Consider the following 25,599-nt stretch of genomic DNA (forward strand, 5'->3'; position numbering starts at 1 on the left):
TTGTTTATGTCCTCTTATTAGGGGTCTCTATTTACATTCAACCCTGCTCTCTGGAAGTCTGCACAGACGCTACAGTCAGGGAAATAATCCCCTTGCCAGCCCTGCACCCAGTCACATACTGTAACCTCATTCAAATCAGACGCTTACTTTGTATGTATTGTGTCCAAATACTGCAAAGTTCATCTTACACTTTATACCACGGGTGTTCAACTTTTACCCTACGAGGTCCGGAGCCTGCTTGTTTTCTTTTCTACCTGATAACTAATTACACCCGTGAGGTGTCCCAGGTCTAAATCAGTCCCTGATTTTACCTGGGAACAATGGAAAAAGGTAGTGGAACTGGCTTCGAGGTTCCAGAGTTGAGTTTGAGGGCTTTATAGTATCCCTTTGTGCTAGCGTCTGAGGGGGAAAATGAGCATCTGTGACGGTCAGACAGTCACTCTGGAAATGAGAATGCACTGGTGGGTGAGTAGTGGTGATTTAATGGCTAGTCATTGAGAGAAGGGCTTTCAGTGTTATATAAAACCAAGCGTTTCCACTTACCCACAGAAGCTGTTGCTATAGAGATGGGTTAACCCCTTCAGTGTGTAGAGAATAGGCATTACTCCTGCATCAAAATAATGGAAGTCTGGGCCATATGCCTCGGCACTCTATTTTAAGTACATTTTGATTTGAATAGCGCGATAGGATGTTTATTTGTTTTTGTGTGGTGGTTTCAGACTTTCCACGCTATGCAACACTTTGACAGTTACATAAAATGGTTTGACTGATGTATCATGATGACAATTTTCTATGTAGTCTTCTATGCTAAGTTGAGTTTTTACTGGTCTTTCAGGCGTCAGAGGGCTCGAGAGAGACAGCAGAAGCTACTGGCTGAGTTTGCCTCCAGACAGAAGAGTTTCATGGAAACGGCCATGGATGTCGGTAAGGAGTGACCCCACAGGATACACAGGAAAGTTGATTATTCAGAACCTTTCCAAGCTTTTAGATGTACTAATATATTGTCAGATTTGTTACATGGTGTGCTATTATATTCTAGCACTTGGATACAGGGCCTGGTTCTCTATAACTTTAAAGTGGACTCCACTATTGTTGAGGACGTATTGTGCACACGTTCCATTATAGTCCTTGAAGGAAAGTTTTAAAAAATACAGCTTTGCTTTTATTTATTTTTCAATGTGGCAAGGTGACACTGGCCACAGCCCTCAGGCCTCCCTGGTTTCCCCAGGCCTGTTAGGAGCAATGAGAGGAAAGCACTCCTCTGAGACTGGAGCCGTGCTGGTTGAGGGCACTGCGGATCAAAGCACTAATAGTGGGATGGACTCACAGGGACCACCCTGACACAGTGTGATTAGTGGATGAATAATGGTCTCTGATCAGAGGGAGCACTTAGGCAGGGCTACGGATGGGCCTCCGGCTGAGCAGGCTAGGACGCCTTGTGTGCAGGGCTACATCCCAAATGGCACCCTTTCCCCAATATAGTGCACTACTTTCTACCAGAGTCCTATGGGTCCCGGTCAAAAGTAGTGCACTATAAACTAAATAGGGTGCCATTTGGGAATTATCTCTAATCTCCCTCAGGCTAACTGCTGCCTGGCTGGCTGGCTACAAGTTTCACATACACAACATCCATGTCACATACCTCTACTGTATTGGCACAACTAGGGACAGACAGAGAGATGATCATTAACTTCATTGCGTTTTTTCTGATTTTGTCAAAAGATGTAATACAACTAAATGTATTGGCTGTATGGTTTAACAATATACATGGAGAATGTGCACTGCCATTGAAGAAATCTACCACAGCTAAGACTCTCTTGTGTTTTGAGTTAGTACTTTTACTAATTTTCAGATTTTTTTTATAGGTGTCCCGGCTGACATTAACCCACATTTATTGAAAGGATTTAGCTTGTGTTTGTATCTTATCAGTATAAAGAATGATCTTGACTTCTCGTGGGCTACATTTGTTTCACAGATTAAAATCAAAGGTCCCAGATAATATAAATATTTGCACTGGAATTTTTTACCAGACAAATTTGTCAGCATTAATCTCCCGGTGCTGCTTTTAAATAGAGTTCGCTGTACTGACAATCACGCTACAATATTGACTAGGATTTTACATGTGTGTGTGTATAGTAGAGAGAAATAGCATAGCAACTTAGCAAGGCAGTAGTCCTGCATAGCAACACGGGTGTCCTTGTCTCCCAGCCCTTCTCCAGCTCTGTGTGTGTGCTGTGTATACTGAGGGCCTGAGGCCTGAGCTGTTCCATTGACATCTAATGCAAACTGTTTATTTCCCCTGGAACACGCTGACCTCTCCTGAGATCATATTGCACCCTGAAGCAATAAATCAATTCCAACACGGGTTGACATTTCTACGCAAACTTTTACTGTTCAAATTGAACACGGTCTTTAACATTTTAAAACTAATTTCACATCAGTAATTAATCTCTATTGCCATGCCAATCCCTTGGACAGAAGAAGCAGAGGGCTGAAGTGTGGTTATTGGAAGCATTGATACTAGGCACAGGGATGTTTGTATTCCTTTCCAGTACAGTGAGTGGTGCTCTAATGCACACATTAGGTGGAGTGGTAATGTGCGTACTAATGCAGGGACAAGGTTGTCTGAAAGCCTCCTGTTCTTTTGTCAATGCCTACCCTCTTCACCCACCCTCTCTCATCCTGTATTTGGGGAAAATACATGCTTTTTCACCAAAGTGGAAATGTCAAGACCCGTGTTTGCTTCACTCTAATAGAACTAGTCATTGATTTGCTCTGAGTTAGCGAAGAACAAGGTAATTGAGCATGGTATTATTTCTAGGCAGGAATGTGAGCGTATCTGCCGGTGACCACCTCTAATGGAATTTTATTATCACCCGGTTTTAGCCGGCCCCAAAAACTGCAGAGTTTCACACCACGTTACCTTCCTAAAGTTTTTTTATATATTTTTTATTTTGCACATTGCTTGCCAATATCTTCCCTGCGCTCCAAACGTTTTATTCCAATGTGTCTTCTCGCTGTTAGTTTAATGTCAATTGATCAGAAAACCTGTTAAGGATGCAAAATTTCTATCCAGCTCCAACATATTATCTAGATATGATACATCTCCAGCATTTCTGATGAAGCTTTTGAATGTGGTATTAATCAAGTGTTTTTATTAAAGACCCAAGAGTAACCCTTTGTGCCTGTCAGAATCCCCGGACGCTGAAGCAGCCATGGACCTGGGTGCCTCGGTGGTGATGGAGTCTGAGGTCCTCTATGACTGTGTGATCTGTGGCCAGAGTGGCCCTTCCACTGAGGACCGGCCCACTGGCCTGGTGGTTCTCCTTCAGGCATCGTCAGGTACTACGGCACTGTATCCCCCCTCAGTGTGTCACACATCTGAATTAATGGCCTACACCGTTTGCCTTTTGTCTTACCACTATCCTGATTTTGTTGTTCAATTTCAACCACCTACAAAATGAACTAGCAATACAGAGTCAAATTTAAAGGTAGTGTATTTCATTGATATGAAAATCTACTTCCCCCTTAGCACAGCCCTTGCCTGTTTAAAGATACACCGTTATTCATGGCAGCTTAGCACCAGCATATTGGAAAATCACATTTTAATAGGCAGGTTAGGTGTTGTTTTAATTGGCTCATTTATCATTCATGTTGATCCCTGGCCGAGTTTTCATACTGCCGTTCTATGCCGTGCTGCCGGACAGGATCATTCACTGTCATGAAAATAGACGGCATGATTGATTAGCAATTAGTTGCGGTTTGGGAACGCTCGTTGCCTCAAGATCAAAAGAACACCTTATATGATCTGCCTCCTGCTATTTCATATTACGCCTCTCAAAAGACAATGTAAACACTAAGTTAATTATCTGTCAGATCTTTATTGTCCTTTTCATAGATGGGAAGCCTTAATCATTTGAAGCAGAAAAAGAAAAAGAAAATCCCAGACTGCCACTGATTTACTGAGTGGATGTTTGGGAGATTATCAACTGACGTATCAGTCACTATCCTCTGTTCCTGATGTGGGAAGGGCAAAACATCTGCGTTTGACTACAGGCACTCCTAAAACGTGACGTGTTCTCCAAGCAATCATTGGCCTTGATTGTTTTATATAAATGTTATGGAGATCTATACATGGGAATCTGAGAGCTCATTACTTATGCTAATACATTTCTAATAAAGCTCATTGTCACTCACTGCGAGCCCCTGTGCTCTGATTGTTGTTGTTTCAGTGCTGGGACACCGATGCAAGAGTGACGAGACGAAGAAACTGCCTACCACTGACGATGAGCACATCTACCCAGCGGACACGTGCGGGGCGGCTCACGACGTCAGACTCGCTCTCATGCAACGCTTCTTCAAAGATGTAGGTGTCTTGACTGGAAAAACCCAGTCACTTAAACACACACTCTCTCTACCTCGTACTCTTTCCTTCCTTTAAAAAGAAAAAGAAAAATGTCCTCTACTTCTCCCTTGTGTCCTTGGCTTGGATCTAGCTAGTAAAGGCTCAACTGTAACACACAGGGAAGCGTTTCAATGTAAGCACTGCCGTTTTTCTGAAGTCTTTCTCTAAGCCTATTTTATGCACATAAAGGGTGGATTCCCATCATGCATGTTGAACCTTTTTCCTCCTGAGCTGGGTTCAGGTGATTCAGCAGCCCAGCCCCCAGCCAAGTGTTCCAGCCTGCCAGTCTGTCAGCAGCTCCAGACTCCAGCAGCCAGAAAACCCGAGAGAATCAGGCATGGAAGATTAAGACCTCCTGACAAAGCTTCTCCTCCCTCCCTCACTCTGTGGCGAAATCTGCTCGGAGCCTTCACCGTGCACTGCCACTTTAAGAGCGCATGAGCAGTAAGGAAGGAGGAGATAAAGAGAGTTCGTTCAGCTCTTTGGGGAGGAGCTCTTGGGTGGCGCGACAGTTTGATTGTGTGTGCTGTGCTGCAGAAGTTTTGTTTGTTTTCAGCGTTTGTAGTTTATAATGTATTTAACTCAATCATCGGTGTGATCGCTTTAGATCGTGGTTGTTTTTGTTTGGGACCGCGCCCGTTATGGATCGCATGGATTCGTAGCAACATTGTTGCGAAGCTTTAACATACAAACCATCGGACAGTCAGACGGTACACGGCAGGCCTGAAGACCACAGCTAAGATTTCTCTTTTTCTCTCTCTTTCTCTTCCCTCTCGTTCCAGTGCTTTACCCTGCAACAGACTCTCTATTTTTCAAATGCACTTCCCCTTGAAGTTCATTAGAGCTGGACTATTATTGCCCTGCCAGAAGTATTTTGATGGACATTTTAGTTAAAAGGGAGGTTGCTTGCAAGTTGTGTATTGTTATGTGAACTGTATTGAGGTGAGGTGTACTAATGACATGTGGCCGAGAAGACTGGACATTTTTAAGGCCTTTGTTGTGTCGATGAACACCCCCCACATTCATACCCTCTGCACTCATCCACTACAAAATAATACAGAATATTGCAAATCCTATGTTGATGACTGGGTTCGTTCTTGTATGAAGTTGCTGTTGAATTGCTCTGCCATTATTAGTATTAGTATTATTGTATGAGGTATTCTTGTTTGGGTTACCCCTGTGCTGTGATGTGGGTTTTATATGGTGTGTATTCTCTTTTCTCTCCACTGGCTATCTGGTAAACAGGCTACACTCTAGGCAGTCTCTTCTGCTGATGTGTGTGGGTCTGGTAGTGGTACTCTCTCTATTCTACTCTTTTCCTTTCGGCATGGTTAATACCTGCCTGGCGCCCGAACAAAATCTTTCTTTACCCCTCTCTAATAAATACCGCTACAACTCCACCTCTACCCCTCTCTGGGAGTGCTGAGGCAGTTAGTCTGCGTGACAAAGAAACACTGCCACGGTCTTCGGGTGTTAGCTGCACTGCTGTTCTGCCATTTCTTGTCTCTTTCTCCAGAAAAGGCTCCTACTGGCTTTTTCGCACATTTATTTTTTTATTTTTTTTATTTATCCGTTATTTTACCAGGTAAGTTGACTGAGAACATGTTCTCATTTGCAGCAACGACCTGGGGAATAGTTACAGGGGAGAGGAGGGGGATTAATGAGCCAATTGTAAACTGGGGATTATTAGGTGACCATGATGGTTTGAGGGTCAGATTTGGGAATTTAGCCAGGACACCGGGGTTAACACCTCTACTCTTACGACAAGTGCCATGGGATCTTTAATGACCTCAGAGAGTCAGGACACCCGTTTAACGTCCCATCCGAAAGACGGCACCCTACACAGGGCAGTGTCTGCCCTGGGGCATTGGGATATTTTTTAGACCAGAGGAAAGAGTGCCTCCTACTGGCCCTCCAACACCACTTCCAGCAGCATCTGGTCTCCCATCCAGGAACTGACCAGGACCACATAAAAATGCTGCTGTAGAAATGTAGTTAAATCAACTTCTTGTATATATTTCTGTCAAAGGAGGCTGCTGAGGGGAGGACGGCTCATAATTATGTCCGGAACGGCGTGTGTGGAAACCATGTTTGATATATTTGATACCATTCAACTCATTCCGATCTAGCAATTACCACGAGCTCGTCCTCCCCAATTAAGGTGCCACCAACCCCCTGTGGTTTCCATTCTACCGTTATGGAACTTAAGAGACTCTTATTTGTTTTGAGCTGTTCTCTTGTCTGTTTCGCAGAGTTCCTGTCTGCAGTCGGTCTCAATAGGCTGGGAGGGGGGTGTGTATGTGCAGACCTGTGGACACACCCTGCACATAGACTGCCACAAGTCCTACATGGTGTCTCTGCGGGTAAGAGTGTCCTTATGAAAGTATGGATTAACATAAGGGTCATAACATAGGACAGTCCTACCTGCCCTGTTTCCTGTAATAATCACGCATAGTTAAATATAGAAACTTTTTTACATTTTTTTACCCAGAATGACCAGGTGCTGCAGGGCTTCTCTGTGGATAAGGGCGAGTTCACCTGCCCGCTGTGCAGACAGTTTGCCAACAGTGTGCTGCCTTGCCGCCCGGGCCGGAGCACCGAGGTGGTCAGCTGGCACATGCCCACCAACAAGAAGACCGCTGTGCTGGTGAAGGAGGTGGAGGACCTGCAGGAGCAGCTGGGGCTTTTCCCAGTAAGCACCACTGTAAGGCAGAGAGATATACACCGCTTCACCCAAGTCTATCCCCTTGACCCCGATCACTCCACCTTAACACTTCCTGACAAATGAGACTGACGCCAACAGTATTGTAGCTGTTTTGGTGTTACTCCAGTTTGGCCTCAATACATATTTCACCTGTCATCTCCTGTCAAACATTTGCTCTGGTTTGTTTCATGTACTCTCCCAATGATTTGCATACATGTAGGTGGCCATTATGTCAATATTACCATAGTCGACAACATTTCAAAATGGAGATCCTGCTTAGTCACTTTGCAACCTTTCCCTTCCAGACGGAGTCCAACCTGAGTAAAGAGATGGAGTCTGTCATCAAGGACATCAAGAACACCACCCAGAGGAAGTACATGGACTATGGCAAGAACCCTGGTTCCCCTGACAACGACTTCCTCTTCATGTACTCTGTGGCCAGGTGAGGGACACGACACAGTCAAAATGTCACCACAGACTCCTCTGAGATGCTTCAAAATAACGAAACCAAAGAGAAACTCCATTTATCACAGTCATATGGAGAATTTTCCATTTCCAGCTCCATGAGACTAAGTGAAAGTGCACCTGGTAACTTATGGTGTGAGTCGTGCAGGCCAGGGAGATGAGCAATGGCCTGTGTTCCCGTTGCTAGTGACCCCTATGCGTGCTCCAATCAGACAGGGCGGTCCTCCTACTGCTCTCTGTTATGCAGCCAACTGACTCTGACTTTAAAACACTGGCTGCCTGGCCTGTCTGCTCCTCTCCTTTTGTGCTCTGAAAGCCAGCTCCCTGCCTTGCATTACAATGACTGGGCACAGAAAGAGAACTGCAACATTTCCTCAGTTTAGCCTAGTTGTATTTCTGTTTTGTTGCTTTTATCCATTGAGCGCACTTCTTCGCTTGAGGAGGGCCGCTTGAAAAGGCTTTTGTATCTGTAGTGTACCGTTGGAGCGTATTGAATTGTAGTCTTTGTAACTGCACCAGATATATGGATTACTTGGTGTTTTTTTGAAGTTGCTCGGTAGCTGTGAAGGCTTTTTTGATTGGCTTTATTCATACCTCTGATTGTACGGCAGTGTGGTTGCTGGAGGTGTCGCTGGAAAGTCCTCTAAGCAACATTGGCAGCTTTGTCAGTTGATGCTGCAGTAAAATGGTATTGACTGGTTGATTCCACCATAGTTTATTACCTCTGACTGTATGGGTTTATTTCTCTGCCTCTCCGACTGATTTTCGAGCTCTTTTTCTCCAGAGTACTTATTCACAGTTTTGTCGCTTCCTGTGTTGGAGCCCAAATCTTTCTTCTTTGGACACGCTCCTCTAAATGACATTAAATGACGCTTTTATCATGGTCTGAAATTGATAATGCGTTACAGGGACTAGAGAATGGAACCGTCATTTCTATTCTCTCACCATAGGCAAAGGGTTGCGGGATGCCCTTGGCCCCTCCCAGTCTCCTCCCCATGCCCCTCTCCCCCTCACCTTTTTTCTCTCAACCTGTGCCCTGCAGAGAGAAGTCCTTGCTCCCTGTGTCTGGGTGCCTGTTGGCTTTCACAATTTCAGTGAACAGTGCAAATTGCCTGAGCAGTGGAAAATTCCTCTGTCGGAAGGGCGCTCTTATCAGTAGCAGCCAGATGAAGCTCGGCATGGCTGCATTATCTATGTGAAATTGCTTTTTCTCCCAGGAAGCCAGAGGATTTGCCCCCGCCTCCCCAGCCTATGGGAGGAAACGTCCAGTGCCAGGATCAAAACAACCCCTGTTCAGTCTAATTTATGCGACACCTATCTGCTTTCAATATCAAATTTTTTTTTCTCTAATGGTCTTCATTTTTTTTTCTTTATTTGGTTGCAGAAATTGAAATATTAAATGAAATGTGTTTGGATCTGCATGGGAAATTCACAGCCGAGATTATACAAGGGAAACTGGATGGAACAGCTTTTATGCCAATGGACTAGCTATTTAAATTCTGTGTTATTGATATGAAATAGCTGGTACAAACACAACAGCTAATGTCTGCTACGTCTTCTATATCTGATGTTTCTTATAAAACGGGTGAATAGAGGGAAAGCCAGTAGTCAGTAACCTCACCAGATATTGGTGATAATTTCGCTAGTTGAGCCCTCCCGTCTTAGGTCGCTACGAGCCCTCCCGTCTTAGTTCGCTACTGCAATAGCAGGTAGATGACATGAAGGAACGTTAATAGTCCACTGTCCTGTTTCTGAATTGGGGGGAAAACTCCTGTCAGACTGCCTGAGCTTAAAAAAAATGGCTGTGAAAATGCCCCAAAATCTTCCTCTTGTCCCACTAAGCTCTAGCAGTTGACTGTGTGTGTGCTTAGTAATGGTTGCTTCCTCAGGACAAACCTGGAGCTGGAGCTGGTGCACCGTGGAGGTAACCTGTGTTCTGGAGGAGCCAGTGCTGCAGCCAAGCGCTCCTGTCTCAGTGAGTACAATACACCACTCCCCTCGCCTTGCTTCTCACTAGATTAACATGCATGAAGCCTCCTTCCGTCAACTCAGTGCTATATGAAGTGTGTTGCCCTCTACTTGACCACTAAGATATTGTGTACATCCGAAGTTGACCTTGTGTAAAGCCATTGACCCATGTTTCATACACCAACAGTTTGAAGTATTTTTTTTTTAGATTCAAAGAGATTAATTAGTATGAAGCATTTTAGTCTTTGTTCTTTTACGATAAGGACCGTTGGAATTTAGGCTGATTATGGGGACTTGAGGGAATCGGAGGTGGTGGGAAGCCTTGTCCCAACGTCCCTTGTGTAATACAGTGTCCGAGGTGAGATTGAAGCCGCTCGTCCGTGTAACCATTGGACCATTGGTAAAGATTGTTGATTTGGCAGTGGTAGGGAAGGAGACATGCTGCTGCCGACGCTTTCTGCCGTCAGGGTAAATGAAACAGACAAACGTGTCAAGTGCTGTTTTAGTTGATTGTGTGGCAAGGTTGTCCACTCTGGGGTGGACTGGAAATGAAGACCGAGTGATGTTGCCATCTTGAGCGGTGACTCTGCCCACTGTGACAACAATGCCGAAGACCAAGCCTCCGACATTGGAGGACGACACACACACTTATGCTCAGAGGTGCAGACGAAGATGCGAGGCTCTGATTTTTGGATGGTCGACTCGAGATGCCCAAGGTGTTTCTCCTTGATTCTACTTAGTCTGTCATTTGAACTTGACCTTTTTTAATGTGTTAAACATTGTTCTATCGGAGCTGAGCCTGGGGATGAGAGCAGTCCCTTTTCCTGCTCTGTTTAATTAGTCTGTTTAGTGCCGATAAATTCGGGCTGCTCTCTGCTCTAGTGAGACGCCTGTCACCCTTGAGTGGGGCAAAAGAGATTTCACACTAGAGGACTGCCGTTTTCTGAGCTACATTACTTGTGTAGCCACTCCGGCGGCCACATTTACTCAGTTGCAGTACATTAGTGTTGCCTCTTCGTAGGGAATGGGACATGGAAGAGGGTACAGGGGACATGCGCTAACTACTACAACCCAAGGGGGTTCCTAAGCCCATATCCCACAAGGCACTTTTATCGGTTAGCTGGTGAGGACGTCATGGGCTGGAGAGTGGAGCCGGCAGTCTCTCGCGTTAAATCAACTGTGGAGAGTCCAACTTCAAATGGCTCGCCTCTGGTATAGCTGCCATTTTTGAATTAGGCCAGTCTCGTGAAGTGGTCTTTACAGTGAAGATGGCCTTCAACGTCCAATACAATACTGTTATGGTAGGTGTCTGCCTATCACGGTGAGATGTGTCCAAGAGAATATCTCATTTGAAGTGTTTGTCCGCAGGGGGGGTGGGTGTAAAAGTAATCTAATCCCAACATAAGTCACACAGCCATTACAAATCTATATCGGAGGGATAACAAGTGCGGGGGGTAAAGATCATAGCAAATAGCATGAGCTTTAATAGAAAGCAGAGCCAGATCAATATCTGACGGCAAACTGAATACCTCTCTATCGTTGCTGTCAGGCCGTGTGGCTGTGGGGGGGAGGGGGGTACAGGGTACAGAACATCGCAGCAGACTGGGAGAGGAGAACAGGCACATACCAGGCAGGGGCTGACTGATGGAAGAGGTGTTAGCCATGCGAGCAGCAATTGAAGCCTGGTCCCCTGCCAGCTTGAAGGGCATTGACTGGCGATCCTTCCTACCACTGTGTCACTCTTCACATATCTTCGTCCTCTAGTGGAGGGACTCTAACCCCATCTGACAGACGGAGGGACTGAAGCAGAGTCACTCACCTCCTTCGACCTCTGTGTCGTATCCTGCTGCAGCTGTGGAGGGCAGTGTTGCTCTAGTTTTTGACAGCCGTGTGAGCCAACTCACCCTAAGGTCCACATTGCAGCACTGGAATTCAATGTTTTGCTGCATTACAGCTCTGTCATAACTATCAGAAGAATAAGAAGGGGAAAAATATATATATATATATATATATTGGGCTACAGGTCATTTGGATGTAAAGAACTGTATTAGTATTTCAGACCACTTGGTGGTTCTTCGTGAGAGAAAGTAGCCAACATGATCGCAGGTCTCTATATTAGGAACTTATGGTTTGTATATGGTATATGGTATGCTTTACAGGTGTCATTTTAATGGGGAGGGGTTTCTTCTTTTTTTCCCTTTTTTTCAAATTTCAAATGGACATTTAACTCTGTTTTTTTTTTGGTGTTAATATTAAAGGAGGACATTTCCAGGAGGAGATGACATTTTATTGTGTGTGTGAGAGCGAGAGAAAGGTGTGGCGCTCTTCATGTTCCATTAGTTCCACAGTGAACAGGTGTGACTCCTGAGCAGAGAGGATAGCTGCGAGCGGAGCAGTGCCGTCTATCCATCTGGCCTGCTTTGTCCCAGCCGCTACCCAGCCAAACCATTACGCTCAGTGCAATCAGTTCAAGTCAACTGCATCTGTCATTTTGATACACTCACAGCTTGGTGTGCCAGTAGGCACTGGCCAGTGGACATGCAGGTGGCCAGCTACAGTTAGCCGTCCCATATCTGCTCCAGTGTTTTGATCTGACTGACCATTTTTAAATCCATGTGTTTTTTTTCCTTCTGTCTTTCAGATCAGCTTTTCCATGTGCTTGCCATGCACATGCGTCTGTACAGCATTGATTCTGCGTACAATCCATGGACCAGGTTGACCCAGGTGGCTCAGAGAAGAGACGAGTGAGTGACGGCCATCCTAAAGCTACACTACACAGACATTCGGTACTCTACTCTCACCTCTCCTCGCCCTGCAGGTCCACTACACACACTGAACCCCCCGAGTCGTGCAGATCCACCTGACATCCCTACACCCCTCTCCTAAGTCCAGTTTACCCTAACAGTCCATTCAACACATACGCAACACACGCACCCTTCCTGTAATTACAGTGCCACTCTCCACTCACGCTAAACACCACCATCCCCCCTGGCCCTTGCAGCTTTTCCTCTAGACAAAGAGGAGCCAAAAACCGAGAAGGCACCATGCGTGGTTGCCATAGATACCAATAATTGCTGCATCTGGCAAATTACCGGGTGCTCGTTAGAGAGCGAAACGACCCCGTCACGATCACTGCACCGAGAAACAACTGCACCACACATCTCAGCCCTCTCCGCTGCCCAGCCTCATCTTTTACAGGTTCAGAGAAACAGAGAAATGTAACAAAGCAAAGTCTCCCCTTTATTCATGCTCTCGCTACAGAGCTTGTTTTTGTTGGTCAGACGTGCTCTGTCTTGAACAGTTTGTCTTCCCAGGTTCAGTCTTGAGAGCTATTAGCATCCCAGTCGCGTAACACTTAGCACTATTAGGTGACCTAACGCCCTCTCTCCCTCCCTGTTAGCAGTGGAAGACAGCTTTTACACCTGTTACTATTTAAATGCTCCGAGCCAGGCAGGAGTCTCGGAGGAGCAATTTTGTGTTCAAAATCCCTTAGAGATTCGGAAGGCAACTATGTCATTGACACCCTCCCAGTCATGTTGCTCTATTTAACTAGGACGGAGAACGTCGATGCCCGTGCCTGCCTAGTCTGACTATAACACAATCTGTTTTTCATAACCGCTCTCTTATGCCCATTTTATGTGGGATGCCTTACATTTAAATAAGTCTCGTTTTCAAAAGACTACATTGCTCATCTGATTGTATTCGTCATCTGGATTTGACTGAAATGTGCAACATATATTTAGTTGTGTGGGCTGTTCACTGTAGGCAAGTCTTTGTTTGAATTTGACGGAATGAAAAGCAGTTTGCTGCATCATAAAGGTTTTCTTCTATTGCACGCTAGAATTAACCGGCGAGTGCCTGCAAAATGGAATGTATTATTGTGTAAGTGCACCTCCCTTCATTCGATGTCCCCGGAGGTCTTGAGTGGAGATGGAGGCTCTCTATGGGCTGCCATTTTACATGGAGGTGGCAATCAACAACAATATGTGGCTCGGGTTGCATTGTGGAAGTGGGTCACGGGGTATAAGGAAAAATGCTTTCCTTTCTCCCACTGCATTAAAGTGGGGGACTCCTCGAGGGCATTTGGAAGTGTGACGTCATTGCAAGTTAAGTGCACAGCATATTAAGGTCAGCCACGGGAGGTTGGTGGCATCTTAATTGGGGTGGACGGGCTCGTGGTGAAGGCTGGAGCGGAATTTGTGGACTGGTATCAAACGCATGGTTTCTGTGTGTTTGATTTGCGCCATTCCAGCCATTATTATTATTATTATTATTATTATTAGCTGTTCTGCCCTCAGCAGCCTTCACTGAGGGCTGCGTATACACTATATTCCAAGGGAGGACTTTGTTCTTGGCCCTGAGAAGATAAAGGCAATGGGCATCTACAGTGGGCTCAAATATTGGGACAGGGACACTTTTTTTTTGTTTTGGCTCTGTCCTCTTTGAAATGCTACAATGACTGAGGTTAAAGTGCATACTGTCAGCCTTAATTTGAGGGTATTTTCATCCATATCGGGTGAACCGTTTAGAAGTTACAGCACTTCTTGTGTGTATATATAGTCCCCCTAGTTGAGGGACAAATTAAATGAGTAAAAAGTTAACTATTTGGTCCCATATTCATAGCACACAATGACTACCTCAAGCTTGTGACTCTACAAATTTGTAGAGACATGCTATCTTCTCACCATTACAACATGATATTTGTGATTCTAACTTTCTCACTCATCATTATTCAGGATTATCTGTAGTCACGACAACATCCACATTAGTGTTATTAAAGATGAGTCTGCACGTTAACCTCAATAGTCTTTTATAATTTCAAATCCAAAGTGCTGGAGTACAGAGCCCCAAAAAACAGCCATAAATGTCACTGTCCCAATTCATTTTGCAGCTCAATGCATTTTAGCGTGCACATTCTCTCTAACATGCACCTACCAGTAGTTATTGGGAATAGTCTGGGTGGAAATTGACAGAATTAAATGGGTAAACCCAGCTAGGGGTCCACTTAAACAGCGATGGCTAAAGAATATATTCTGTTGAACTGGCAAACTGATCTGATGTCTCTGCTCTTTCTATTGGTTAGTCCCATCCGGTCTTGTCCATGTCCTCTTTTTTTTTGTTTGCCCCTCCTTTCTCTTTTACTTGTTGCTGCTGTTTGGAAGTTTTTCACATACAGTTTATAATACAGTTCTTTGACAGGTGGTGGGGCGAATAGAAGGAATTTGAGTGATTTTTGCGTCAGCCATTTAAAATGTATATTATGGTAGATCAAAAGAAGTGTTCAATTGTTCTAGGCTAATGGAGAATTCAAGATGAACAAGTTAAAGGTGTTCAATATAGTAAACAATCATTCTGATTTACTTTAGTAGGATGGATTAGAGAAGTACCAGATACCAGGAGTGGTCTTCCTGAACGAAACACACTAATCAGCTTGGGGGCGTCTTGCACATACCGGAACCTGCATGCAGTTACTAAAATAGCTCTTATCTTTTGATTAGAAGCTATTTCTGTTCAGTCACTCAGCATCGCTGTTTCTAGCTTCCTACCTGAGGGACAGGCTGAGGCGTATTCCCATTGGTTGGAGATGTCTTTGAGCCAAGGTTTGAGGTGCGTTCAGAAAGAGTAACACAGCACAATGTTTTGAATGGACATTTTTAATAACTGTTCAAAGGAGTCTCCCACAATTGTATTCAAATTTAAACTGGAAGGTGCATTCCCCCTCCTAATTCATCCCGTCCCGTTTTCAGACCCCTTGACTTTATCCACATTTTGTTAGGTTACAGCCGTATACTAAAATGGATAAATAATTTTTTCCCCCCTCATCGATCTACAGACAATTTTTCATAAAGACAAAGCAAAAGCAGCTTTTTAGAAATGTTTGAAAATGTATATAAAAAAAGGAAATCGGTGAAATAAGTATTCAGACCCTTTAGTTTGTTGAAGCACCTTTGGCAGTGATTACAGCCTCGAGTCTTCTTGGGTATGACACTACAAGCTTGGCACACATGTATTTGGGGAGATTCTCCCATTCTCTGCAGATCCTCTCAAGCTCTGTCAGGTTGGATGGGAAGCGTTGCTTCACAGCTATTTTTAGGTCTCTCCAGAGATGTTTGATCGAGTTCAAGCCACTCAAGGACATTCAGAGACTTGTCCCAAAGCCACTCCTGTGTTGTCTTGGCTGTGTGCTTAGGGTCGTTGTCCTGTTGGAAGGTGAACCTTCACCCCAGTCTGAGTTCCTGAGCGCTCTGGAGCAGGTTTTCATCAAGGATCTCTCTGTACTGTTCATCTTTCCCTCGATCCTGACTAGTCTCCCAGTCCCTGCCAATGCTGCCACCACCATTATTCACCGTAGTGATGGTGCCAGGTTTCCTCAATACGTGACGCTTGGCATTCAAGCCAAAGAGTTCAATCTTTGTTTCATCAGATCAGTGTCTTGTTTCTCATGGTCAGAGTCTTTAGGTGCCTTTTGGCAAACTCCAAGTGGGCTGTCATGTGTCTTTTTACTGAGGAGTGACTTCCATCTGGCCACTCTACTATAAAGACCTGATTTGTGGAGTGCTGTGGAGATGGTTCTCCCATCTGAGGAACTTTGGAGCACTGACAGAGTTACCATTGGGTTCTTGGTCACATCCCTTGCCAGTTTGTCCAGGTGGCCAGCTCTAGGAAGAGTCTGGTGGTTCAAAACGTCATCCATTTAAGAATGATGGAAGCCTTGGGGACCTTCAATGCTGCAGACATTTTCTGGTACCCTTCCCCAGATCTGTGCCTCGACACAATCCTGTCTCGGAGCTCTACGGGAAAAGCCTTCGACCTCATCACTTGGTTTTTGCTCTGACATACACTGTCAACTGTGGGACCTTACATAGACAGATGTGTGCCTTTCCATATCATGTAAAATAAATTGAATTTACCACAGGTGGACCAATCAAGTTGTAGAAACATCTCAGGGATGATCAATGGAAACAGAATGCATCTGAGCTCAATTTTGAGTCTCATAGTAAAGGGTCTGAATACTTGTGTAAGGTATTTCTGTTTTTATTTTATTTTTTATAAATTTGCATACATTTCTAAACCTGTTTTCGCTTTGTATTGTGTGTAGATTGGGGATTTTCTTTCCTTTTAATCCATTTTAGAATAAGGCTGTAACGTAACAAAATGTGGAAAGTCAAGGGGTCTGAATGCTTTCCTTATGCACTGTATGTGTACCTACCTGGTATTTCTTGTTTTAATGAATACTTAACTCTTATCTTAATGCGAATGTACTGTATGTTTTTCAATCCGTCTTAGTGTTAATTCAGGTGTGTGTTTCTCTACAGCTGCCTGGATGACGAGAGGCCAGAGGTCCCCATGCTGTTCAGAGACTGCCCATCCCTGCTCATCATCTTTGTGTTGACCATGCCACAGCCACTACGCAAAGGTGCTGTCACCAACTATCCATAATTTTTTTATAAAAAAAAAATATATATATATATATATTTTTTTAATCAGACGAGGGATGTGAGGGGAAGGGGACAGACGGAGGTTCCTCATCGGCTGAGTCAGAATGACAGACCTAATCATGACTGAATGTAGGGAGTGTTCTTATCTGTTCTTCCGTTCCCTCTATTTTTGGCTGTAAGGAGCAGAGTGACATCGCCCTGTTTATGGAGGCTGTGCACCCTTCACATGCCCTTCATCTGCAGCTGAGTGCTTCCTGTTTGATCTCCTCCAGGCTCAGCCCTGTGACTGAGGGGAGGGCCACTACATTGGAGCCCAAATTGCAGCAATCATAGAGCCTACTTTAATGGGTGCCATGCCATACAAAGCTGTGCTGTGCTGAACTGCTTTAATCCATGGACACTGAGGCGGTATGAGGCCTAAAGATCTATCCTAGCATCAAAGTGGGGGAGAAATGTAGAATACTCTGAAATATAAGCTATACTCAACTCTGGTAAACAATATACAGTACAATACAATTGTACATGGTGAGTGAAAAAGAGCCTGAGATGGTATTGGTTATTGGTGAGTTGATATAGCTGTGACAGTTTGTTGGAGAAAAAACAGAGAAAGCCATTTCACAGCTGTTAGACCTCTTCTCCCTATTGACTGATTAACACTCCGTGTCTTATGCACTTTTAGATGGGCTTTGTGTCGTCTTACATTTGAACATCTTGGCCATGTTCTGTTATAATCTCCACCCGGCACAGCCAGAAGAGGACTGGCCACCCCACGTTGCCTGGTTCCTCTCTAGGTTTCTTCCTAGGTTTTGGCCTTTCTAGGGAGTTTTTCCTAGCCACCGTGCTTCTACACCTGCATTGCTTGCTGTTTGGGGTTTTAGGCTGGGTTTCTGTACAGCACTTTGAGATATCAGCTGATGTACGAAGGGCTATATAAATAAATTTGATTTGATTCAATTCCACATTGATTAAGCCAAATACGCATCATTACGGCCCTCCTTGTGACATGGAGAATGGAATTTTTAACACATCACTATGCGAGATGGGTGTGGCTGAAGTATTTTTATTATATCCGTGGCATGGAGACTGAGGTCAGGACATGTCTGGGTTTTAGTCTCATTTAGAGTGGATAGGAGGGAGAGGCGGGGGGCTTCCTAACAGCCTGTATGTCCTTCATGGCGGTAAAGGTTGTGTTTTTGGGGGGGGGGTTTAATATGCTGACAAGCAACACAATGGCCAGCCCAGTGGACCTGTCACCACCACCACTTTCCTAAGGAGGGGGAATTGTTTTTCTGTCGGTTCAAATCCTCCAAATCGCAGCTCCCACCTGGCGGGCCCGGTGCCCCCTGCTAATTACACATCTATTTGACGAGCCTTTATAAACACTGGAGCGTTCCTCTGGAGACCGAACCCAACCTATTGACTTGTCTTCTAGACCAATAAAAAGGTTTCATCTCCTTTGAAGGCAACCTGATTGTCCGGCTCTTACAGATCATTCTAGGCCTCCTTTTAAGTAATTCCTTGTACTGTTGAACATAGATAAAACTGCTTTCTATTTAACAAGGTGTTCGAAGTAGTCATTGGGAAGAGATAATGTACTGTATGCCTGTATTAATGTATTGTTCCACTTAGTAATTTGTCTGTGGAGAACACATCTAGGCTGTTGTGATTTCCTGTTTTTGCTGATTGCTAGGATGCTCTATCTATGCCCATAATTATTGTAAAAGAAAAATGCAAATGAAGGGCGGTATTTGCATATTCTTCCAAAACGATTAACTTTGTTGCCATCACATTCCTGTTTTTATGATATGCAGAGTTTCATCCATGAGTGGTTCTTCGAATGAGAATGGCAACGACTTTAATTATGAATCCATTATTCTTCTCAAAACAATGAAAGTCTGACCAAGACTATGTAGCGCGAGTATCCCAACACTATACATGGGTGTGTCTCCTCTCTCTGTCCCTGCAGAACACTTCATCTGTCTGGTGAGGATGCTGTACAACCTGCAGTACACCCAGGCTCTGGCATCTCTCTCAGCCAAGTTCAGCCCCGAGGAGAGGCAGGCCTGGAGCACGTCTGGAGCTCTCAAGAAGGTAATGAACATATCACCCACCCTCCTCACCATACTGTTGCCTTGTACTCTACCAAGTTACCTTAGGAAAGTTTCCTTGATTGAGAAGCCAATGCATGCGGTGTCTCTATACTTTCTACCTGTTATTCCCAGGAACTGTTTACAGCCGTAGCAAATGAGTGTGAATGCAAATAAAGATTAAGCCCTGGCCAAGTTAATTTAAGCAGTTTGGGCTGTAGATGTATCGATCATCATTATCAAGGAGAGAGCTGACATTAATTGGCTTTTCATCTTCAGTCTATTAAATCTGTATTAGCAAGTGACTGGTTGGAATGTAAATGGGCAAACAGCAAAATGCCCACCCTTTTTAGTGTTTTCTATCTATTGGGGCGCTGCTGAATATCTTCCCCCACTCCGTCACGAACAATGCAGCACTTACTCGCTCACGAGCTGTCATTTAAGACTCCTCGGAAATCCTCATTGTTAACACGGGCCATATTTGGAGGGATGTCGTTGTATTTAAATTGCAGTTAATAAAAAGATGCCAAAGTCTCAACCGAGATCCCGAGCCCAGCGGCAGGAAATCCTGACTCCAAATTCCTCCAGCTATAAATCTAGGACTGAGAACGCCAGGCTAGATAAGACTGGCTGCTGGTTTATATTCTCCCACCGTCAACTTGATAAATGCTAGCAGCTTTACTCCATATAGAATATTAGTCAAACCAGTTTAATTTTATCAGAACACACATTCAGTAATGTCTTGGCGCTTATCAACGGTGAAATAATTTATTGCATGAAAATGTGTCCTCGGCTTATTCTGCATAAGATATGATACAGCGCTGCACATTTTTGAGGGGGAAATATGCACACTGCAGCACATCTCAAATACTTCACAATTGACTGCTTGAATATCATATGAAACGGTTCCAGTGGCACAAGCTGAATTGTTTCAAAGTAGTGTCATTCTATAGTGCTGTGCACTCTGTCACCTCTCCACTACTTTTGGACTTTTTCTCACACAGAATGCTTTCGATGCCGAGAAGTCCTATGACGCTCTTCTCAGCCATGTCATCGGTGAGCTGTCCAAGGTGAAGACTGTGTATGATGTGAACGCTGAAGTGCCGTCTATGGTAAGCCATATAGCATTTGGGGTTTCAAAACAAAGCTGCCGAACTCTGTGCTTGGCTAGCTCCATCTCTCCTGGTAATCCCTCCCCCGGTTTTCTCCTTTTTTTCTCTTACATGATAAATTGGCCATTACCCAGAACAACAATGCTTTGATATCTGTTTTCTCTGAAGGAGATGTATATCACCCCATTATCAGCCAGCTGTTGAAAGGTTATTGATGAGTCATTACTCCTGTGCTTCCTTCCCCAGCTGAGCTCCAGTGTGTGGTCCCCACACTCCATAGAGTACAGCCTCCAGCAGTTCTGCCTGCCCTACCTCCGCCTCTCCTGTCTCCTGCAGCACCACCTCTATGGGGACAAACTGTCAGGTTGCCCGGTACGGTTACTGTTACTGTTCCACATCTTTGTCTGTCTGTCTGTCTACCTACCTGCCTGCACCGTAGCGGCTCCAACCCCACGGCTTTAACTCACACTGACCATTTGTTCTATTTCAGGAGGTAGAGGAGTTCTCAGGCCTCGCCGGCTGTCTAGGGCTCCTGGCCCCAGCCCTTCAACCATCCAACCCCATCTACAGTGCCTCGTGTCTTGACTGGACGGTCAACGCTTTCGACCTGATGACTCAATGGTGCTCTGAGGTCACGGGGCTCTCTGACACTCAGGCAAAGAAATCAATAGTAGGTTTGAGGCTGAGCACTTAACGCCACCAATTGTTGTGCTCCATTATAACGTCTCCAAAGCACCAATGGTGGTGTCATTTTGTTTTTCAGTATTGTGTTACAAGAGTATTGACACCATGTGTGAGCCATGGCATTTCAGGCCCTTTATTTTCAGCCATTGCTGCGTATAGCACCTCTACTGTATAGTCAGTGCTGAATATAGCCCTTGCGAGAGTCATGTTTTTCCCACCCGGCCTTTGTCACTCGGCACTGACCGTTGCTGCCTTACATCACAAGAAGAAACCTCACATCGCTTCACACTGCCATTCTGGATTGTTTCCACATACCTTTCAACCCACAACATTACACCCTGGAGTTGAAGTGTGTGGCATTTAGGAACTCTTGACAAGTTATTCAGTAGAAGGCTTAAAACTCACTTTAATTTCCTATATTCTTAAATCCCTTTTAGTAACAAGTGGAGAGAGACAATGCCCTCCCGCCCTAACTGAAATGAATGTACAGTAGCCTAAGTGTTTCTTGGGGGTGATGCTTAAAGGAGCAGGATGAAAGGGCTATGTCATATTTTTTTCAATGTCTAAAGGTTGCCGAGGCAAACCTGATGAGTCCGCTGATTTAAGACTATTAGAGAGAGCAGAAGAGCACATGGCTAAATGAAAGGGACTTCAGAGTCAGCTCTTGCGGAATTGGTTTTGTTCTTAAGTGTTGAGGCAGCTGAAGGGTAGGCCTACCATGGACAAGGCACAATAGTGAGCACCAGCTCCTATGCCATCCAAGCTGTTACAATGGATTGCCTAGGTCACAAAGTTACAGTTCAACATTGGAATGTTTTGACAAACATATTTTGGGGTATATATTTTTTTTTTCTCTATCCAGACCTTGCTTGTCCAGGATCCACAGTGGGCGTCTCCCCACCTCCTCCACTTACCTGACCACTACAACATCCTCTTCCAGTACTACCACAAGAAGGCCTGCACTGCCTGCAAAAAGGTGCCAAAGGACCCAGCACTCTGCCTCGTCTGTGGCACCTTCGTGTGCCTCAAAGGGCTGTGCTGCAAGCAGCAGGGGATCTGTGAATGTGTTTTGGTGAGTGGCCCTGCTTTTTCGAAGGCCATATTAGACTATATCTGGAAAAAACAGCATGATTTTCATACCGTGTTTAAAAAGATGTCTTATTCACTGGGTGGCCCGACGTGCTTAATTTTTAGGTCATTGATGGAAATGATTACTTGCTTGGTTGGTGCTGCTGTGTGTGCAGTGATTAGGTGAAGAGATTGTTCATGTCTGTCTTTAGCACTCTCAACACTGTGGCGCAGCAACAGGCATCTTCCTATTGATCAACGCCTCTGTCATCATCATCATCCGAGGGCATCGCTTCTGCCTGTGGGGCTCTGTTTACCTGGATGCCCATGGAGAGGAGGACCGCGATCTACGGTACGAACACACTCCATAGACACAATGCCGCACACTTCTTCAGTTTCATATCTCACACAATGATCTTGTCAGGTTCTCACTTGAACGGTTGATGTGGTGGGGACCATGCTGATGATTGAAATGATTTGCTTACATTTTTACAATCTTTTTGCAGTCGTGGCAAGCCCCTGTTTCTGTGTGTGGAGAGGTATAGAGTACTGCAGCAACAGTGGGTTTCGCACACCTTCGATCACATTAACAAGCGCTGGGGACCTCACTACAACGGACTGTAAGGTTACCTGAACCCACACCCTGATGGAAAAGAATCTCTTTGGCTTATGTGTCTGCCTCTGTTAAACATATAGGAATCTTATCATGTGATATAAGCAAATATGCAGTGAGTGTGTCACTGCCACAGCCTTGGATTATGTGGAGTTTGGTGTACAATCATGCCTCAAGACTAAGTGTGTGTGTGTGTGTGTGTGTGTGCGCGTGTGTTTTATTTAAGTGCATTTCAACAGGGAGAAACCTGAAAGCACAACTTTGCCCAGTTAGTTTGGAAGATGTTTTGAAGGCAGGCAGTTTTTCTTCCACAAAAACATGCTCAGATTCGGGTGAATATTTGTACACTGATTGGCTTACATGTTGAGTTCGAACTACTCAATATTTGGAGTATATAGAATGACAGATTTGCCCCTGGTAAGGTTAATGATTATCATCTTTGTCACCATGTACAAATTGATGCATATCCCTCATTTTTTTGACTTTGTTTAAAGCTCTTGATAAGTATACAAATTGTGTGCTCAGTGTGTGTGTTGGGACATTCTGGTAGGTGACACAAGTCCACTCATCAACAAAGAGTTTATTGCAGTTAAGCAAAGGCAATAAAATAAAATAAAATCATCCTCAGGTATAATTTCTTTGCTGCAGTTTAAAATACCTTTTAATATTTTTAATAAATGTTGCTGCTCATTGTTCAAATAAGTAATTTTACCTTTGTAAAGATAATTTTTGTTTTCATTTTCTAAGAAATTAAGGTTTTGTTTTTGGTAGATGGCTGATAACAGGTTGTTGATTCTAGCTCGCTGCAAGGTTGAGGGAGACAGTCATCTCTATTGGTCTTTGCAGTCCTGCCTTTCACTACGCCTCCGGCCCGGGTCCCTGAGGAAACTCAATGCCCACTCACCAGTCTGGCCACAGTAGAGTACATAGAAAAGACTGTTGTGGAGTATATCTGTCCAATGTAATTGGCATGCTTTTCCTAAAATCTCCATTGCTCAGAATGTCATGTGCAATGGGATTTTGCTATAGTTAATATTTTTATTTAAAAGTTATTGTACTGATATGGCTTTCTTTAAGGGAATGGGAATCATTTCATCCTTTGTGCTGGTGAAGAATTCTGCAGTTTTAGAGTACAGTTTCATTTATTCTTTTTGGCCTGATTTTCACATTTCCTTTTAGTCTCTCTGTAAAGTTATGGTAAATGTATATGGGCTCATAATGCAAGATCCCATCTTTAAATAACCATAGGTAAAGACAAAGTATAATAGCGTTAACCTTAACAAATTTGTCATTCATGTAATCCACACTTATGGTCCAATTATATAATTTTCTATACTTTGAAATAACAGTTTATTTGTATGCTTTTGATTGCCAAAAGTTATAAGGACAACTATTTCCCTATGCCTACATTTCTCCAAGTTTAAATTATTATCTTGGGTCATGGATGCATTCCAATGTTAGACATCAGACTTCAACCATAATACACAATGTATGCATGACATTGTTTTTTTCAGTCACACTTTTTGAGTTTTGGGTCTTAAATGCTTTGTAATTTCAACTATGTCACCAACTGGATGGGTAGATGGCCTACTTATCCACTTGTGCGTGCAAGATAACTTTTAGTGAAAAACAGCACATTCAAATGCTTGGGTGATTTTATTCTGGTGAAAAGTATTTTGTGAATTGCTGGTCCACATCGTGCTCGAAGGAGGAATCTTTTAGGAAATATGTATTTCCATCCACGCATGCTGCTTATCTGTCTACTCTGAGTTTCCCTTCCCTCTTTTTTTCCCAGTCCCGACTTTGTAGCCTACATGACTGCAACAAAATATCCAATAAGTGATGGGTGTACGTTCTAATTGAAAGTTCTTTGTTCTCCTGTATGAATGAAAATCAGAAGGTATACAGTACATTACTGTAGGTGCTGATTCAGGCTTTCTGAGTTGGATCAGAAGGTGTGACTTGGACATTTATTGCAAAATGTAACATATGTTAATAAAATATAAACACACTGACTCGTTTATCTTCATTCTCCATGCTGATGTCATTTAGATTCGATATGGAACAAATGTATATCCTTTTTTTATTTTTTATTCTCCGGTGGGTTTGTGTTGTCGTTCCATTCGGATGATTAACATAATTGGCCTGCAGCAAAGCCCCTTGTGCTTCCTTTGTCTACTCAGGCCATTAACTATGATTTCTCAGGACCTCAAGTTGAAATTGAGGTTAGCTCCATGGTAACCCTTAAAGATGGACTATGCAAAAAAAAATCACTCAATTTACTGTTTGAAATGAGGAAAACTAGTTTGTGACAAAACAAGCAAGTACAGTGTAGAGAATAATTGTATCATCGCAACAGCGCTGAAATATATTTTCCCATAACCAAAAGTATTGTATTTTCAGCTGTTTGAAGCTGGTGCACACAATTTAAAGTAAGAAAAGAAGAATCGTTAAGAACGGTAAGCATAGAAAATGGTGCACATAACACAAATCTACTGCTTCTTAGACTTGCTTTCATTGAGTGACTGATCTAGAACTACCATTTCTATGTGAATTTGTTCAGGTTGCCCAAAAAACATACAATATTGCCTCTTAGCACTAATATGTACATCCTGCACTTAGTCAACCATGCAGTTGAGCTGGGAGAATAAACTAAACTCTCCAAAATGGGAAAAGAATAATACACAAATATTCAGCCACAATTTGGGGCTGAATATAATTATTTTCCATTTGGACAGTTTAGTTTCTTCTCACAGCTCAACTGCATGGTTGGCTGTAAGAGCAGGATGTACATGTTAGTACTAAGAGGCAATATTGTAACTATTTTGATATTCTTTCTCCCAACCTCAGACACATGGTCAAAGTTCTGCTCTGGTCATATGGTGAAAACTGTCATTTGTATTTCATTTTTGTGAAATGTATTGTTAGTGCTGACAATGTTTCCACGTACATGATCACATACGGCCTATGACATCACAAAATGTCAAAGAACATACTGTAATCGAAATTAAACACATTACATCATTGATTCAGATTTTTCTACTTGTCACAGTG

The 25,599-nt window shown here is 43.8% G+C and overlaps 1 protein-coding gene across 5 annotated transcripts in view; it reads left to right on the forward strand.

Annotated features, from left to right (window-relative positions):
• Window positions 1-24,560, forward strand: part of ubr3 (ubiquitin protein ligase E3 component n-recognin 3) — a 46,615-nt gene extending 22,055 nt beyond the window's left edge. For 2 of the 5 annotated variants that reach the window (XM_029633447.2, XM_029633459.2), the window contains 16 exons: window positions 836-924; window positions 3,193-3,342; window positions 4,233-4,366; window positions 6,658-6,768; window positions 6,897-7,109; window positions 7,415-7,551; window positions 9,464-9,549; window positions 12,184-12,286; window positions 16,859-16,959; window positions 18,948-19,072; window positions 20,073-20,180; window positions 20,427-20,552; window positions 20,671-20,850; window positions 21,727-21,936; window positions 22,145-22,284; window positions 22,439-24,560. In XM_029633447.2, the coding sequence (XP_029489307.2) occupies window positions 836-924; window positions 3,193-3,342; window positions 4,233-4,366; window positions 6,658-6,768; window positions 6,897-7,109; window positions 7,415-7,551; window positions 9,464-9,549; window positions 12,184-12,286; window positions 16,859-16,959; window positions 18,948-19,072; window positions 20,073-20,180; window positions 20,427-20,552; window positions 20,671-20,850; window positions 21,727-21,936; window positions 22,145-22,284; window positions 22,439-22,556 (2,131 nt within the window). In that variant the 3' untranslated portion in view covers window positions 22,557-24,560. The other 3 variants (XM_029633453.2, XM_029633466.2, XM_029633470.2) reach the window with 2 other exon arrangements.
• Window positions 24,561-25,599: the final 1,039 nt, after the last annotated feature.

This window comes from Oncorhynchus nerka, linkage group LG3 (genome assembly GCF_034236695.1).
Source record: "Oncorhynchus nerka isolate Pitt River linkage group LG3, Oner_Uvic_2.0, whole genome shotgun sequence".
Lineage (NCBI taxonomy): Eukaryota > Metazoa > Chordata > Actinopteri > Salmoniformes > Salmonidae > Oncorhynchus > Oncorhynchus nerka.